This window comes from Miscanthus floridulus, chromosome 11, assembly GCF_019320115.1.
Source record: "Miscanthus floridulus cultivar M001 chromosome 11, ASM1932011v1, whole genome shotgun sequence".
Lineage (NCBI taxonomy): Eukaryota > Viridiplantae > Streptophyta > Magnoliopsida > Poales > Poaceae > Miscanthus > Miscanthus floridulus.
Window position 1 is genome coordinate 74,425,010 of NC_089590.1, and position 19,556 is coordinate 74,444,565.

Genomic DNA, 19,556 nt, shown 5'->3' on the forward strand with positions numbered 1-19,556 from the left:
CATGAGTCATGTTGGTGCTTCACTTCAGTCGGGTTGCAACTATCGCTAGTTGCCATTTGCTGAGGCGAAGACGCATCCAAAGCATTCTTGAAATTGGTGGTAAGGAGACGTTTTGATTTTTCTAGATACATGAGATATATTTTACTATATATTTAGATATATATATACTTATGTCCAAATACAATATATTTGAAAAAACTAAGATGCTTTATATAATTTGGAACGGAGAGAGTAGTTGGCTTGGCTAATAAGAAGGTGCGGCAGTGTGACACGCCACCTGATATTCCAAATGCGGAAGCAAAGCTGCCCGGCGGTTCGACTCAGGTGGACGAACGGTGGAATTATTATCAGTTTTGGTCAGTAACCGTGCGGTTCTCCAGTTGCAACTTCTGCCCATTGCCATACTGCTGCCGAGGAGAGGACGTGCGCATTCATCATGATGATGCACCTCTGTGACTTTTGTCTGCGTGCCCGATCAGACCGATCAGAGGCATGTTTTGTTAGTTTGGATAAAACATAAAAGGCAACATATCATGTGCAAATTAGAAACATGTGTAAACTTAGAAACTACGAATTAGATCCACAGGATGCCAATCCAATGGATGGGGTGAGATGTGGGACTATTTTGCGCTTAAACCCTCCCACCTGCCAGCCAGTTTTCCAAAAAAACCCATGGCCCCTCATGTGCAAACTTGCCCCCAGGGATTCCGCTGCACCGATCGTCCGTTCCCATCGCGACCGGTTTGTTTTTGCATGACAGCTTTCCGCAAGCGAGCAGGGACTGCGCTGCCAGGAATTCATCGCCCGGCGCCAGGGAATTCATCGACCAGGGAATTCACAAGCCAGCGAGTCCGTATCCGCCTGGCGCCAGCGAGTCGCCCCAGGCTACCGCCACGCATGTGCCCCCTGGTTCGCCCGGCGCCAGCGATCCCTGCCGCTGAACTCGAGGAGACGAGGAGGCCCTACCGCTGAACTCTAGGAGACAAGGAGGCCCTGCCGGTTTGCGTGCATCACGATCACCATCGCGAGCGAGTCGCGAGCTGAGTGCCGCCGCCCGTGCGCCCGGCCTGGTGTGCTTGGCAAGTTCGTTTTTGCGTGCGCCCGGCCATCTGTGAGGTCCTGCGTTGCTCCGACGTGTGTGAGTTCCTTATCGTGACCTTTCTTTTCGTTTCCGTTTTCGTTTTCGTGGCCCGGTTTTCTTTTCGTTTGATTGCAAGTTATGTCAATCTGACTGCCAGAGAACGTACCCGAACGGCGCGACGATGCGGAACGATGGCGATAGCCAACTGTAGCAAGAGCTGCAGCAACCATGGACAGGGAACAACGCCCTCTCTGAAGCTGTCGCCGTTGATCCCACCGTCACGGGACTTACAGGAACAAGTTTGGAGGCCACCGCCATGGATCATTTGAAGCCTGTGGTTGGAATGATGTTTGATACACTTACAGATGTGGAGAAATTGTACAGATCGTATGCACATGAAGCTGGTTTCTCTGTTCATGTTGGTCAGCACAAGAAGTAAAATGATGAAATATCATTCAATCTGTATTATTGTTCAAGGGAAGGGTACAGAAAGGAGAACGTAAAAAATGTTATTGACGAATCTGGAAAAAAGAGAAAGACACATAATGTGATGGAAACCAGATGTGGTTGTGAGGCACATATTGTTGTGAAGCTTGGCAGTGACAAGAAGTATCGGATAGCTTCAATGGTTGAGGAACACGGTCATGGTTTTGTGTCACCAGATAAGAGGCATTTGCTAAGATCCAACCGTAATGTTAGTGAGAGGGCAAAGAGTACTTTGTTCGGTTGTCATAAGGCCAGCATTGGCACCTCACAAGCATATAGACTTCTCCATGTCAGTGAGGGTGGGTTTTAGAATGTTGGGTGCACGCTGAGGGATTTGCAAAACTATTACCGTGACCTCAGGAGCAAAATCAAGGATGTAGATGCACAAATGTTTGTGGCACAACTTGAGCGAAAGAAGGAAGTAAATCCTACCCTTTTTATGACTTTATGGTGGATGAACAAGGACAACTTGTTCGTGTGTTTTGAGTAGATGCCTTATGCAGGAAAAACTATAATGTTTTTGGTGATGTGGTTTATGTAGATTCAACATACACAACTGACCAGTATAACATGATTTTTGTGCCATTTACTGAAGTCAATCATCACTTGCAAAGTGTTTTCCTAGGGGCAGCATTTTTGGCAAATGAAAAGATCGAGTATATGAATGGTTGTTTAACACCTTTCTGAAGGCTATGCGTGGAGTAGCACATCATCTAATCATAACAGATGAAGATGCGAGCATGAAGGCTGCTATTGCTCAGATTCTACCGGGTACAACTCACAGACTTTGCATGTGGCATACTATGGAAAAGGTACCTGAGAAGGTCGTGCCCTCTATAAGAGAGGATGAACAGTTCTAGGATAGACTACACACGTGTGTTTGGGGCTCCGAGGCTTCAAATGATTTTGAGTCACAGTGGAATTCTATCATAACAGATTTTGCACTCATGGGAAATGATTCGTTTTCCACAAAGTTTGCCATGTGTCAGTCATGGATTTCGGCATACTTTATGGACATACCTCTAGCAGGAATCCTTAGGACTACGTCACGATCGAAGTTTTGGCTGAGATTTGACACATATTATGAAGAGATGGGAGAAAAGATGTAAAAGGTTTGTATTGTATGATTTTTTTTCTATGGCTATTTTGTACAATAGTCTTGATCATATATTCAATTTTACAAGGAACTATTCTTTGATGAAGAAGGTAACTTGCTAGATGAAAAGCCTAAAGATCCTATTGGAGGTGGCAATGCAGAAAAAGATTTCAAATTCATGGAACCAGTTTGAAGATCTTATCCAAATGGCCAAGAACTCTAAACAAGGGATAGACTTTTTATTTTCCAGTTTATCCAACCTAATAGAACCTCTCCAAAAGATCACGCCTGCTACGAGACTTAATAAACAGGATGAGTATGTATTTTTCCTTGGTACTAAAATTCCAAATCAAGTCGATATACATCCACCAAATGATATCAAGTCGAAAGGAAGATGCAAAAGAATTAAGAAGAGCAAGGAGATGAAGGCTGCAAGCAAGGGTAAAAGTAAATGGACGTGTGGAAAATGTAAGCAAGTAGGGGATCATGATGCACGCACTTGTCCAAACAATGTTGTTGGCTGATATTTCAAGTTCGTGTAACCTTTTAATACATTTTGGAATGTTGCTTGTAAACACTTATTGATCAGTGCATTTGCATAAGAACCTTTTCCAGTACATGTGTTAGTTGTAGAAAAGATTGGATGCTAAGAATCTTTTCCAAATGCTTTCAGTGGAGTTAAAACAAATAATGAACTGAACCAACAACAACATCTTTCCATGTGTGGAGAACAAAACATCAGAGATAAGATAGTTTATGGCAAAGGCTTGTTCAATTGAACTTATTCCATCACAGATGGCTTATGCAACACCAGGAACAAGTAGTGTGTGAAGTACAGGTACAGGTAGAAGTACTTGACCAAAGAATACTAATTTATACACATCTATTTTGTGATCTTCTTTATGCCTTTTGAAATCTAAAAATAACACAAGACAGTAAATTGCTCTTGTTACATGCTGACAAACTGTCATCAGTTCATCACTTCTTTAGCACTTGTCAGCCTCCTTGAACACTTTCAGGCATTTTTCAACCACATTGCTACTGAACTTCTGCATGGACAAGTGGATGTATGATCTTCGCCTTGTCAGCCTCCTTGAACACTTTTAGTCATTTCTCAACCACATTGCTACCGAACTTCTGCATGGACAAGTGACTACACACCTAACATTGAAAAAGGGGTAGATGGTGAATCCACAAGAATTCCAGTGCTTGCAAACTGCTCGAAAGCGAGGGACGTCGATTGGGCAGAGTCCATGGCATATCATGGAGAGCAGATCTGGTAACAATTCTGACCAGGGACACTGTTATTCTTCCCTTCATCATGGCTCGCCATATCCTTGTTGCCTGCTTCTTTCACAACGAGTTTAGCGAGCCTTCATGGTGGAACATAGAGTAAGTTATGACTCATTATAGGACATTAATCCTCAACTGATGCCACATGCTAATTAAATTTCAGAATTGTAAGTAGAGGTTCTACATTATTAACACTACTCCGAGTAACAACGGAAGTAGAGAACATAGGCTTTGTGAACTAAAACTACTCCATCAACAAGTTTTTGTACTAGATCGATATTATAAAAAAACAAGTTTATGTAGGAGCAACAACAATATTGTAACCGGTCTGCATCAATCAGTAAAGGAAAGAAAAAACTGGCCACAATCTTCATCTAAGTGACTACACACCGAGCATATTGTATCAAGATTCACCTCTCTTGGCAAATTTCATCTGACCAGGAGGCCGCCGAGGGTGGAGGGGGTAGGAGGTCGGCGACGGTAGGGGCGACGGTGGGGCGGCCAGAAAGCGGGCGGGGGCGACGGGAACCAGGCCGGCGAGGGCAAGGGCGACGGGGACCTGGCGCCGGAATCGCCTAGCGGAGCTCGCTCGCGGAACAACCTGGTCGCGGAAACAAACCACCTGGCGCACGTGGCTGGGAGGGGCCAGGGTTTTTTTTGGAAAACTGGCTGGCAGGTGGGAGGGTTTAAGCGCAAAATAGTCCCACCTCTCACCCCATCCATTGGATTGGCATCCTTTGGATCTGATTCATAGTTTCCAAGTTTGCACAGGTTTCCTGGTTTGCACCTGATATGTTGCCAACATAAAAAGGCATCTATCACATGGCTCCATCTGCGGTTCGTCCGTGACTCTTGAAGTCTTGAGGATTATTGATGAGCTTGGCGTTGCGGGGCCAGTTGGTTGCACCCCACACGGCTGCTCCCTCCTATTACGTTCACTCTTAGGTGCTAGCATCTTCAAGAGATTAGCCAGAAAGACTAGCCAAATTCACTAATTTAGCTACTCTCTAAAATATATTTGATAAAAAAATACTAGAGTACTCACTCCAACAGACTCTGTAAAACCAAGAGATTAGATGGCTAGTGAGGTAGCCTATCCAAAAGTATAGGATGGAGAGCTACTAAATTTAAAGAGTCATTTATAGAGTCTGTTAGAGATGTTTTTCCTTTACTAATAGCTAAATTTACCTTTAGAAAACGATTTGGCTAATCTCTTGGAGATGCTCAGAGCAACTCTAGTAGGCTACCAAAATTCACTACCTATCTCTATTGGCCTAACAAATTCTCCCTCACACTATCTATTTCTGTTGGGCCAACATATGACTACCAGATCTTTTTCCCTACCCCATGCGCTCTTCTTCTCCTTTGCTCGTTCACTCGGTCTTCTTCGCAGCAGCGCGGAGGTGGCGCACCCTGCTCGGTGGTGTGGCTGCCCTGCCCTTGGTGGCGCGGCTTGCCTCCTCGCCGACGACGCTTGGCGAGAAGAAAAGGTCTGCTCTCGGAGTAACTCCCATGGACGACTGCACGTGGCCATGGATGACCGCGCATGGTGAACCCGGCGACGATAGCTAATGCGAGCGGGTTCAGGAAATGCGCAAGGTTGTGGCGGACTCGGTGGCTAGAGGAATCGGGCAGAGATGAAAGAACAGCGGCAAATTTCGTCGTCGATGCGAAGCCTGCCACCATGGGCGAGTCCCTGTCTTCAGGAGAAAGATGACATATGGGTCCCACACGTCATTGACTGCTAAAATGAATTTGAGAGTCATGGTTCAGGTAGTATTGAAAATAGGTGGCTACCTAAACAGACAAATAGGTTATTTGTTTTAGGTAGTACTGCTGGATGTGCTCTGAGATGGCTCATGGGTGCCTAGGGCGACCCAGATATGTTTGATTTTAGGTGCTTAGGCTACGTTAGGCCAAGATAGCTTGCTGCCCGTGTTGATTAGAAGGCCACGATCCAAATTGCAAAAGATCCTACATACAACCATACACAGAAAGTGGTGTGATCTCACTTAGCACTAGCGCTGATCCATGTGGGCGTGGTAGGCACGTCCTCCCAAACAAGTGCGGTAACCTACACGAGATCGCGACAAACGTAACGAGCAAACAACCCGATTTTTTTTGTTTTTCAACCTTTTTCTGAAAGATTTTCACAAATACGTTCCTGGTAGTGTCCTTTTAAAAAATAGAGCCTGACCTTGACACCGAGCTTACACGTCTCGGCGCCAATTGCTTTGGCGCTGAGGTCCAGAGTCATTTTCTGCTTGTCGTTGACGTGGCTGCTTGTGTGGCGCGGACGCGGCATGAGCTCGGCGCCATATTTTTTGGAGTCAACCTCGGCGCCGCTTTCTCTGGCTCCAACCTGTCTGACATGGCTGGGCCTAGCATGCATGTCTCAGGAGTACTATTATGTCTGTAGTAGAGCCATGTCCTGGTAGACTAGAGGAAGTAGTACTAACCTGGTAGACTGTACGAGTACTAGCTCGTGAATGAATGCCCAAACCAAGGAGAAATGCCATGCATTATTTGGGCTCACATCCCTATGCGGTTCATGGCAATTTCGAGCTATTGTGTGAACAGTAGCCATTCGAGTAGTATTCTGTCCTAAAAAATAATGCAATTCTCGATTTTCTGAGGAGTCAAACAATTTCAACTTTGATCAAAATTATACAAAAAATACTATCATTTTAATACAAAATAAGTATCAATAGATTAGTGACGGAATATATTTTTGGAATAAAACTTATTTCAGACATAAATGTTAATACTAATCATTGTAAACTTGGGCCCTGTTAGCTTGAACTCAGCCATGATATAGTGTTTTCCTCTCACACAACAAATCAGCGAATAATATTTTTCAGTCTGACTTTTCAGCTAAATGAATAGGGCCTTGGTCAAATTTTAGATAAATTAACCGGCACGAATCCCATAGTTGTGTTCTTTTTTGGACGAAGGTGGGCTGACCAAGCCCTTATTACTCTTTTTTCTTTTTTTCCTTTATTTTTCCACTCCATGATGTTGTTTTGCAACTTGTTATATTGGTATGGCGCCTTTCCTCGCCTTGTCACTGCCTACGTGTCGCCTAGGCTTATGGTCACTGCTTTAAGAATCACCCCACCCCACTGCCTAAGTGATCTAGTGATTTTTAAGACACTGCTTACTGTAACCTAAAAAGTCTGAAATATTCCTTCGGTAGTCTTTTTTAAGAAACCTTTCTGTTCATATACTAGGTGGTTGGGTTTAAAAAAGGATATAAAAAGTGGTAGGGTATAACCATACAACAGATATGTTGTTTCTGTCTTACTTGCCTTGAACGAGTAGGACATCTGATAAAAGAAGCAAATAGTCATATACATAAACCTGAAATTAGGGACGTGCATGTTGATGACCAAGTAACTGTGACCCGGTGGTCCAAGAGACATGTAACACGAGGCTGTGATAACAGGTCAACAAATATCGTTGAATGGAGGAAGAAGACTGTTGAAACACGAGCTCCATCTTTTGATGAAAAAGAAAGAGAAAGATGCATGTCAAAGTAAGATATTGCCTACATCTGCCCATCTGCTAAAGATCCCATTTCACACCACTGCCCAGTTTTGAATTGGACTAATGCAAAAAGAATATTGCTCCAATTGTCATCTTGTAACTTCTAATACTGCAAGCTGTCGTTGTCCTATTTCATGTTTACTAAGAAAAAACAGCTCAACGTTGAAGCGAAGCTGATATGGCTGTAATACCTGTTCAAATTGCAGATAGTGAGCTTAGGTGATACACTTGAAATGTTTTGCCAACTTGAGTACTAGTTGTCCATTTTCATCCTACAGCTAGTGGCACATACAGAATATCACTTACATGGGGTTCATTATAATGAATTGAGAACCGAGCAATTGTTCGTTTATTAGAGTGCCCACCTGAGCTCAAACCCTGGTGTTCAAAGACTCTGAATACCTCACTGAGAACGGGTTTCAGCAAATTTCCTGGAGGCCAGGGTCTGTTACTCCCTTCTTTTAAGAGGAACCCAAGCGGAGAGAGAGCAGAGGAGTATTAATATCCATCAGCCTTCACGTCCATCATGTCAACAACTGTGCTATGACATTTGCATACGGAGTACTATCTTCGAAAAAAAAAACGCAACTATAGGATTCCTGTCGGTCAATTTATCTAAAATTTGATCAAGGCCCTATTCACTTAGCTGAAAAGCTAGACTGAAAAATATTATTCGTTGATTTGTTGTGCGAGAGAAAAATACTGTACCATGACTGAGTTTAAGCTAATAGGGCCCAAGTTTACAGTGATTAGTATTAACATTTATGTCTAAAATAAGTTTTATTCCAAAAATATATTCCATCACTAATCTATTGATACTTATTTTGTATTAAAAATATTAATATTTTTTGTATAATTTTGATCAAAGTTGAAATTGTTTGACTCCTTAGGAAATCGAGAATTGCATTATTTTTTAGGACGGAGTACTACTATGAAGGGCTACTGTTCACACTATAGCTCGAAATCGCCATGAACCGCATGGGGATGTGAGCCCAAATAATGCATGGCATTTCTCCTTGGCTTGGGCATTCATTAACGAGCTAGTACTCATACAGTCTACCAGGCTAGTACTACTCACTCTAGTCTACCAGGACATAGCTCTACTGCAGACATAATAGTACTCCAGAAACATGCACGTTGGGCCCAGCCATGTCAGACAGGTTGGCGCCAGAGAAAGCGTCGTCGAGGTCGACGCCAGAAAATATGGCGCCGAGCTCGACGCCAAGATCTACGGCGCCGAGCTCGGCGCCAACATGCCACGTCCGCGCCACGCAAGCAGCCACGTCAATGACACGCAGAAAATGACCCTAGACCTATTGGCGCCGAGACGTGTAAGCTCGGCGCCAATTGTCGCGGCACCGAAATCAGTGTCTATTTTTTGAAAGGATACTACCAGGGACATATTTGTGAAAATCTTTTACAAAAGGGATCGAAAAACAAAAAAAAAATAGGGCAAACAACTAGGTCTTTAGCAGAGCTTTAAGAAGCCCAGCCAAACGGCCATCTACAAAAACAACTCGATATGGTGGAGCCCCTTTTATACCAAGGAACCGGAGCCAGAAGATATGGTTTCTCTGGGATCTTTCTCACAAATTATTATAAAACTAAACTGAAGTTGCTCTTGCCAAATATTTTCTAAAATAGTTTCATCTTCATCAGAAAAGCTACTGGGAGTCGGGCCCTGCCAAGCTGGCTACTTTTGCCTGGGTTGGCTCTCGGTTTTCTTCTCGTTTGCCTCATGTTTACACGAAACTACAAAAATAAGACAAGACCAAAGATAAAAGCCCTTTAGAGCATAGGAATTTCACCGGAAAACATACGATTCAAGAATGAATTTTTATTTATGTTAAGGTCTTATTTGAAATGCTGGATTTTTATCATGAGTTTTGTGTTTTTTTATGAAAACATATTGATTTCTAGAAATTTCTATACACTCCTGTCAAATTCTTGCGCTATAAATATATGCTAAAATCTGGCCACGATATTTCAGCGAAAAAGAATCGCCAATTCGTCCGTTCGAGACACTGATTGCTTCTGGCTCCCTTTTTTTTTCCCGAAGAAACCCCTTTTCTCCGTTTTGTGATTTATAGTTTCCTTTGAAAATTCCTCCCGGCCCAACGGGGGCAAAAGAAAACGATATAATCCTTCCGTTAGAAAAAAAATGCACATTTTTTTGGTGCAATTCTTTTTTTTTTGTGCAATTCTAGGTATATACCTGATAATAAGGGGAGTACGATTGTACGAAGGACGATTGTACGAAGCAAAATTTGATCTCGTCAGTCTGACCGCGCTCGCCCGTTCGGTCGGGTAGTTGGGCTGCGCGTGCCACACACTTGAGGACTGGGCTTGCCACAGTGCACGTAGGCCCATCTTGCGTGTAGTGTTTTTCATTTTCCTTTGATGTATATATATGTTTTAATTATAGTTTTCTAAAATAAATGTGAAATAAAAACACATCGGATTTTACAACTGCTCTATTTGCTTCTCTGAGGTATTGTTGCTTGGTTTAATTAATGTTGTAGGTGTACTGATGCATAGGTAGAAATAGAGTTGTTTGATAAAGGAATTTTGTATGTCTAACGAGTTTGGTGTAACGGTGAGTATAATATGTCCAGTAAATGGCAATATTCTTAATATATGTGGTTTAGATTTATTACTAAGATTCTCACATTTGTTATGTGGTTCAGATCATCACTCAGGTATCAAAGGTGGTCTGCAGTTTCAATTAATACTGTCAAAATGGAATGGTTGTTGTGCTGCAGTTGCAAATATTATAGCCAAAATAGGGTTCAAATTAAAATTCCCTGCCATTTTTCTTGAATCTTATATATTTCATTGTATTCTTGACTATGGAAACATTTATTGTCTTCTGCTTGTTTTGTGTGCATGGACGAAGTGTCACCGTAGCGTTAGCATGGACAATATACTAGTAGTTATAGTTTTCTAAAACAAATGTGAAATAAAATGCAGAAATACTCTTCTAACCAACTGAAATGACAAGATTTAATTTCGCCATTTCAAGTAGATATTATTTTTCTATGCAATACATCTTTAAAAACCTACTTCTTTCTATACAACCTTGCTGGAGAAACAAATATATGGAAATTATAGAGTTCAATGAAAGAAAGTCCTCATATTCTCTTTTGGTCCCAAACAAAAGGAGAGCATTCGGACGATGATGAAGTGGGCTGCTGTTTATTTGAAACAGCTGTGATGGAGATCTTATGGTGGATGTATCTAATAGTCTTGGTGCCGTTTGAGTTGTTTTTTTTTTTCCAAAGCTCTATTGCTTTTTTTTGATACTCCCTCTGTTCCAAATTATAAGTCGCTTTGACATTTTTATTTCATCCATTTTGCTATTTATCTAGACTTATAATTTGGAATGGATGGAGTAGTTTTTTTCCATAGGCTGCAAATTTATAATAATAATTGATAATGGATGGCTGTGTGCAAAACTCTTATATTAAAAAAACATGATTTTTCACATGAACTTGGATAGAGGAAAATTACATAAAAGTTATAGACTTCAGACTGATCTACATGTTTGTGTACTTATATGAACATGGCTTTGTACGAAAAAGTTATGAGCTACAAAGTTGTAAACTCTGACGAGCTCTGTAATTTTTGTATAAATCTTAATCTTCATTAAAGCACATGTGGAGAAGTTATTAATGTATTGCACTTGAAAGGGATATCTTTCCATTTAAAATGGTAAAATTAAATCTTTCCTTTTGAAATGGTGAAATCTTAATCTCTCCTTTTCAGTTGGCAAGAAATGTATATATTTCTATAAATTTTTTATTTGAGCATTTTTTTCAAAAACAATTTAAAAATGAAAATGATAGGAAAACACGCTAACACAGAGCAGCCCACCTATAAAACACTACGTTGGGATTAGGCCTGTGCAAGGGATCGCGCTACAGTTTGAGGTCCACAAGCTTTGCCTATCGTCTCGCGGAGTCGAGGCTCAAAGGACACGAACACGAGTGGATAAGAAGTTCAGAGACGCTGGAAATGACCAGTGCCCCTCCCAGTCGGTCCCTCAAGATAACAGTCACAGCAACAATCGTACATGTTGTCCAAAAAAAAACACAGCAACAATCGTACCGGCGAGAGACTCTAATGCGAATTGCACAGCAGATAGTTGAAAACAACACCAATACAATACACACAATATACATATACTTCATTTCAAATTATAAGATGTTTTGGATATGTAGCTTTTGCTATAAACCTAAATATATACTATATCTAGCAATATATCTAGAAAAATCAAAACATCTTATAAGTTGTTATAAGTCGGAACCGAGTTCTTTTTCCAACTGCAGTCTGCAGTTCGCTAATCCACAAATTCCCAGATCAAATAGGAAGAGCAAATAAAACTAGTCTTGTGAAGTGCGATCAGCTCTTCAAAGGTTGATGTCTAAGGAACATTTGATTTCCAGCAGTTACATAATTTACACACACACGCACACACTGGGCCCTGCTTTCGTCCGTCACAGGCTCCCTCGCTCCCACCTACGTGTATCGGTTTCACTTCCCATATACACAAAAGAGTATCAACAGCGGCATCACTCTTAAGAACGACGAGTGATTCTTCCGCTGAAATAAATGGAAACCGGTGCCTCCTCCTCAACCAAAAGCAACAACTTCAGCAGTCATATATACATGAACACAGCAACTATAGCTCGCTTAGCTCATCGTGCATCCCGTTTTGCGGTTGGGGGTCTATCAGCGATCACGTTAAGAGAAACAAAGCAAAGAATGGCCCTATGGCTTTCCCGGTGGCTCTTGATGTTTTGCACTGCTCCGGGACAGCAGTCGCTCCCTTATCTCTTTGAAGGACTGGAGCTCCTCAAGCGCGTCAGATGTCCTACGGGACGTGACCGAGCTTGCTGAGGCTACTTCGCTGGACTCAGCCCTTGATGTTTGTGATGAATTGATAGGATTTCGCAGCGGGCGGGCGTTTCTCAGCAGGTTGACTAGAGAACCGACTTGTGCGTCTTGAGATTTATGGGATGATGAAACAACCTGATCACCTGTTTCCTTCCCATCAGCGCTCCTGTATAATCCACGCAGATAAAATTAGATTCCTAATAAATTCAAGAGTGGAAAACTGGAAATAATATCAATATGAGGTGGTCCGTAAACAACAAAGCAATTGCCAATTTTGTCAACAGATTATGTGTATTGCTGTTGTAGGGAGCTGTCAAAAAGCCAAAAGGGACTGCCTGATGCTATAAAATCCACTCAGTAACATCTTGCTAAGAATAAATATAAACCACAGGCTATTGAGCAACTAGTGTTGCCTGCACACCAAATATTACTCACTTGCAAAATTTGCCGCTACATTGTCACAGATCAAGATCACTAGCAATAATATAAGTGATTTAAAATATATATATATATATATATATATATATATATATAACTTAATTAATCGTTAAAGTGAACTTAATAGCAACATACACGGAATGTGGCATATGGATGAAGTTAAATGTTTTCTCACAGTTAGCCGAAAAAGATAAAAATACAAAACAATAAGGCCACTTCACTAGAACACAATGAAGAACTTGCTCCCAGATGAAATCACCAAACACAATGCCTTCCACTCAAATATAGAATAACTTGTAAAGACAGTTATAGCTTTTTTCATCTTTGCCTATAATGTATAACTGCTTACATTTGTATTTCAGAGTTACTGCTGCATGCAGGCCCTAAGGGCTGTTCACTACAGACAGTTTACATGGATTACTACCCACAGTTCTGTAACGCTGGGTGATAAGCCTCCTTAACTATTCGTAAATTATAGGTTATTAGCCGAGAGAATCAGTTGCAAGTGCTAATATTAGATTGGATATCAATTAAAGATATGATTAGACATGTTTTCACTTAAAGATAAGATTATATCTGGTTTCTTAGGGGGAGTGAAGCTCTATAAAAGGGCTGCTAGCATATCAACATTCATCAAGCAATAAGAAATCCAATCTGTCTAACGTCACCCTTTTCCTACATGCCCTTGTGGTAGACTGGTCACAACACTTGGGCTCAGGGCCATCTAGGATTGGTTCCTCACAGATACAGCAATTAAAGAAATGCTTCCAGCAGCAGACTCAAAGTCTCAAATTAATTGCCATCTGATTGTTCTAAACTAATTTCCCAACACATTATTTTGTACAATAAAATGAAAAAAATTAACTTCACTTAATCAAATACTGGTTTTAAATCCTCATAGTAACATCAATCTCATCATGTGCAGAATTTTGACAAGATCAATCATGTGTCTACATGAAAGAGCTGAAAGCTTACATATGCCAAGAATATAGCTCTAACATTCCTTAACAGCTAGGTACACAAACAATTGGCTGATTCAAATGTGCTCCACCTTTTAATTTCTACAGACAAAGAATAATCCATGAAATTCAGATTTCCAATGCACTCATGCACTACCACATGACAGTAGTCGGTCTATCTATATGAAGGGAAGTTATCGCTGTGCTATTGGGCATTCAAAAGGTATCAAATTTAACTCTGAGATCCGCATTCTCTAGTCAGAACCAGATATAGCCAACAGGGTTGAATTTGTGAAACTCACACACCAAAAGTGACCTTAAAGGATATTACTTTAAACATACCGAGGATGGGAGACTGGAGTGTCAACATCATCAACGTCAAAATGGTAATCCACATCATCCAAATCATCTTGCCGTGGTGAATCACATGAGGAGAGTGCAGAGAATCTGCCAGATTCATCTTTATTGTCCTTGCCCTGTAAATCCACCAAACAGTGTCAATTGAGGGAAACAGATCAACTTAATCATTCTCAAATTGGTAAAGTGCCCTTGCAATTGATAATTAAGATTCAATAGACTGCAAAGAGTAAAATCACCATGTCATTAAACATTTCTTCATAGTTCAACTTATATATTACTCCCTCCGTTCCAAATTATAAGTCGCTTTGACTTTTTTGGTACATCCAATTTGCTATGCATTTAGATATAATAATACGTCTAGATACATAGCAAAATGGATGAACCAAAAAAGTCAAAGCGACTTATAATTTGGAACGGAGGGAGTACAATATGCATTTTTACAAGTATCAAGGATCACTGGACCTGTACAAAATCAAAAGCAGTATTGTCGCAGCATGTACAAAAAAGAGCTAAATTGAGCATCTTATAGATTAATGGTTCAATACGAGACTAGGTGTCTTTGTATGTGCCAAGAAAACTTCCATCAAACATGGTAATGAGCAAAGTTTGGTACAAATAACTTAGCAAGAAACTTGGAGCCAAAGTTTTAGGTTCAAAGTTCAACTGGTTTGCAGTTTAAATGTAAATACATGAAACCATGATAATTGGGACTCTGAATAATAATTTATATTATTTTGTAAGTATCGGTTCCACCTTGCTCTAAAAATAAACCGGTGCGATGAGCCTGTCAAATATGATACTGTTAAACTAAATTGAACGAACAAAGATTAGTTATTCCATTACTAACTCAGAGCCAATACATATATACAGATCATTCTAGTTGATCAGGACATCAGGTATCCTACTGTCCAAGCTCTCCTGGTCAAAAAGATTCAATCTTGCACTCTGAAGAATTGAAGTTCACACACAAGTATGACAGCTGAACATATAAGTAGAGTCATGAATCACCTTATGTCTGGGTGATGAGGTCGCGTATGGATCAGCTAACCGAAGTTCCTCCATCCTCCCAATCAACCGGCCACTCTCAGATGGAGACTCTAGAGCACCTGCTGCCCCCATGTCTCCTCTTCTCGGCGAAGGCGGTGGCAGCATATTCTGGCGGTGTGCGGGGCTCCTCCTCTCGCTCACCTGTGGTATGGGCATTGGCGCAGACTCCCACCTCATGAGACGTGGTGGAAAGTGGGGAGGCGATGGCGTCGGTGACGCGTAAAACACTGGAGGCGGCGAGAACCTGGCCTGGTGTGCCGGCGTGTGCGGCCAGAACGCAGGCGAAGCCCAGCTGTGTGGGCGCTGCTGCTGATAGGACGGTGGGAAGCCGGAGCCCGCGGCTTCTGTAAGGGAGGCTGGGAAGGCGCGCATGGGCTCAGCGGCTGGGCTGCCGACGTAGTCTGGGATTATCACGGAGGGCGAAAGGGAGGTGATCTCGAGGTTGAAGGCGGCGAGGCTGGGGAGGTACTGGACGGAAACGACGAGGCGACCGAGCTGGGTTTCGACGGGAACAAAGCGTTGGGAACGCATGGCGGCCTCCTGGGTGCGCGAGAAGAGCTCGGCGAAGGTGTCAACGCGGTGGCCCATCTCGTAGTTGTAGGAGGGATTGGCGCAGAGGAGGCGGAAGATGCGGTACGCCGGGAGGACGCGGAGGGCGGCGTAGACGGACCTGAGCAGCGTGAAGCAGTGCTTGTACGCCCGGTTCACGGCAACCTCCTCGCCGCCCGCGGCGTCCGGCCAGGGCTCGCACGCCACAGTCCACCTCTCGACCACCTCCCCTCGGGCTCCCACACCACCGGCGGGGCACAGGAAGACGTCCACCACCAGCGGCTCCCCGGGGGCCAGCTCGTCCAGGCGGTCGGCCGCCTCGGGCGGCGGCGGCGGGTCGTGGAGCGGGAGATGGAACCACCTGTCCCTCGGCCTGAACGACGCCGAGGCGGCGGCGGCGGCGGCGAGCGGGCGCGGCGTGCGCACTGCGAGGACGGCGTGGAGCACCTTGAGGTGGAACTGCTCCACCATCAGCTCCGTGCCCGCGCGCACGCCCCCAGCGGAGTCGGACATCCCGGACATTGCCGGCGACGCCGAACCCAAACCGCCCCAGCACCTGCCGACCCCTCCTCGTCGTCGCTCAAGCTCTGGTCCAAGCTGCTGCCGCGCGGCATGGCTGGCGCTCGCGGCAGTAAGACTGCATAAATCCGATCCGCTGGTGATCGGAATCGGAGGCCTAGTTGGGTGCGTGGGATCGTAGCGATCGATAGATCTGTGCGCTGATGGGGAGGGAGAGGAGAGGTTGGAAGAATTGGGGATTTGGGTTTGGAGATGCAGAGGGAGAGAGGGTGTTTATCTGTTCGAGCGTTTATCGGTGTTGATATAACCGTCTCCAATGGTTGTCCCATATGGGCATCCATACCCAAAATGGATCTCAAATGGTATCGTATCAGTCTCCAACAGAACATCCATATGCGAAACTTATTTTGGGTTATAGAAAAGGCATAATCCAAATATGAGTATCCTCTCTCCTGGAGACTCATTTGCAAAAATGGTTCTCTTTTAGGTCCTGTTGTTGAAGAAGATCAAAGATAGGTACGAAACCCTTTACACATAGCGCTACCTAAACATGAAATGGGTCTTATATTTTGAGTAATATTACTGGAGATAGCCTAAGGATCGCTGGTTGTGCGCTTTTGGTGTCGTCACGATGGAAATATTACTGGCGGTGAAGACGAACCCAAGTGATTTATCCGCTGGTAAACGTGACATTCAAAATTCTAAGCTGTCAATCATCCAAATTAAACTCTTTTTGATAGCAAATGGTTAGTGTTGAGGGTTTTTTTTTCTGGCTTATTAGTATGGTGGGGTCCTTCGATTCCTGTGGTATAGATGACCGTGTGAACTAATTTCTCCTTTCATTAGTTTTCATTTTTTTTTCTCTCCCTTTCATGGACCATATAGGGAATCCTAAAGAGAAACATAAGCCGTTTAATTCCTCAATCCACAAAAAAAATGCAATTATGTGATGTGTACGTGTCAAATTAGTTTAACTTTGACTAAATTTATAGTGGATAGTATTAACATTTATGTCTCCAACTAAATTTATTATAAAAATATATTTAATAATCAAGTTAGTGATACTTATTTTGAATTACAATTGTTAGTAATTTTTATATAACCCTAGTCAAACTTGAAATCGTATGACTTCTCTTTTATTGGAACAAATTGTCTGAGTTCTCGAATAGCAAGAATTGCATCTTTTGTGGATGGATGGAGTATATATAACAACATGGTTCTTCTTACATGTGAATAAATATTACTTTTGCTTCTATAAAATATTTGCTATATACTCCCACCATTCCAAATTATAAGTTGTTCTAACTTTTTTGATACATTTTGTGTATATATACACACACACGGTAATGTTATTCTGTAGCTGGCCACAGAATAACTTATTCCATAGCCACGTTGTTTTACGATAATGTTTGTACCAATTTACGATAATGACAATACATATTTACGATACATGGGTTACTATAATTTAAGATGATACTTACCATAATGTTATAGTAAATCACTTATGAGAGAGTTATCATAATCTCGTAAATTAGTATAGTAATTATCGTAACACTCTCTCTCTCTCTCTCTCTCTATATATATATATATAGGGAGAGGCTATTCAGTAGCCGGCTACAAAATAAGTTATTCTGTAGCCACCTCCATTTACTATAATTTTATATACTAATTTACCATAATGTCAGTACATATTTACAATAGTTGTGTTACTATAACATATGGGAATATTTACCATAACGTTATATTAAACCACTTAGTAATTATCGTAACTCAAAGTGGCTACAGAATAAGTTATTCTGTAGCCAGCTACAGGATAGTAGTTATATATATATATATATATATATATATATATATATATATATATATATATATATATATATATATATATATATATATATATATATATATATATATATATATCAAGACACGATGTATTTAGGTGCATAACAAAATCAATGTACATAGAAAAGCTAAAACGACTTATAATTTGGAATGTAAGGAGTACAAAGTTTGATATTTTTTGGCTTTGACCATTAATAACTTAAAATTGTATAGGTCAACCATATTAGCATAATCGTATATCATGAAAAATAATTTTGTGATACACTCTTTCTACATAAAATAACTTATTTATAATATAGTTTTAAAAAAATGATATTTTATATATAGGGAAGACAGGAGAGAGGGAGAGGAAGAAAGACGAGCAAAAACAAGTTTAATAGACAAACACAACAACACGAACATAGCTGGCATGAGCAAAGAGCCTGGGTGGTGTCCGATGTAACTAGGGTTTAGGTGCGCGATCATCACCATGAAGGGTGTAAGGGTCGAATGCCAACAGGAGTGAATTGGGCTTTAAAAATTAATTGCAATAATCTTAGCCTGTGCAAAAACTAAACTCCCTTAGTACCTTAACTCCTAAGTTCTTCTAAAAAACAAGCTAATGAGTTCTTAGAGCCAACAAACTAGTCATGTACTTATTAGCAGAGGATTACACTAAGAGTAAGGTACGTAATTTTGCAAGAATGAAACCTATGTTAAGCACACCAACAATTTAATCCTAGTTGTCAATAAAAAAACTTGTAATCAACAAGTGTAGAGCAAGTAAAGAGTAAGACAAAGACACAATTTGACTTTTTATGCTGTCTCGAGTTGTTTCCATAGACCACGACCCCTAATCCATGTTAGAGCACCCAAGAGTCACCAAGACTCGGTTAAGCTCCTCTCCACTAGTGAATACATGTTTGCCACTTCAACATGGTGGGTTTCAAGACAATATACACCTTTTGGAGCTTCCTCATAATAGCTTCCCCCACCAAGTCCTCAACAAGGCGTCTAGGTGATGGCAGTAACCAAGAGTAACAAGTTTTCAAGCTTCAACTCAAGAAAAAACAAGGCAAGAACACGATATCACTCAAGGCTAACACTCATTTGTCACTTCTTAGCTTGGGTGGCTATCCAAATGTTTCATTATTCTCTCAACAAGTGTTAGTAGGAATGGTGAGCAAGAGTGTCTCTAAATTAGCTAGGGGTACCACTTATATACATGATGAAGAGGTTGTAGTCGTTGAAATAAACTACAAGACGTAGATATCACCAAATGATTTGTTGGCCTCCACTGGCCACACCAAATCATACAGTGGCATTGTGCTAGGTTAATTCCTATAATGGCTAGTTGAGAATGTACTAGAATATTCCTCACCATATGATACATCGGTGAGTAACATAGTCTCATTAGATCATATGGTGTACCATAGAGACTTAACCAACTTATATCACTCACTCA

At 41.6% G+C, this 19,556-nt stretch overlaps 1 protein-coding gene across 1 annotated transcript; it reads right to left on the reverse strand.

Moving 5' to 3' along the window:
• Positions 1 to 11,885: 11,885 nt before the first annotated feature.
• Positions 11,886 to 16,566, reverse strand: LOC136493416 (autophagy-related protein 13a-like). Its single transcript, XM_066489504.1, has 3 exons — positions 15,164 to 16,566; positions 14,138 to 14,271; positions 11,886 to 12,564 (listed from the first exon to the last, which is right to left on the reverse strand). Exons 1-3 carry the CDS (start codon positions 16,271 to 16,273, stop codon positions 12,273 to 12,275), a joined length of 1,536 nt encoding a protein of 511 aa, XP_066345601.1. The 5' UTR covers positions 16,274 to 16,566; the 3' UTR covers positions 11,886 to 12,272.
• Between the last annotated feature and the right edge of the window lie 2,990 nt (positions 16,567 to 19,556).

Coding starts and splice junctions, on each gene's coding strand:
- LOC136493416 (XM_066489504.1), bottom strand. CDS start 16,273: ATGTCCGGGATGTCCGACTCCGCTGGGGGCGTGCGCGCGGGCACGGAG. Junction 14,272..15,163: donor CCTCATCACCCAGACATAAG/GTGATTCATGAC, acceptor GTGGATTTACAG/GGCAAGGACAATAAAGATGA. Junction 12,565..14,137: donor ACTCCAGTCTCCCATCCTCG/GTATGTTTAAAG, acceptor TGGATTATACAG/GAGCGCTGATGGGAAGGAAA.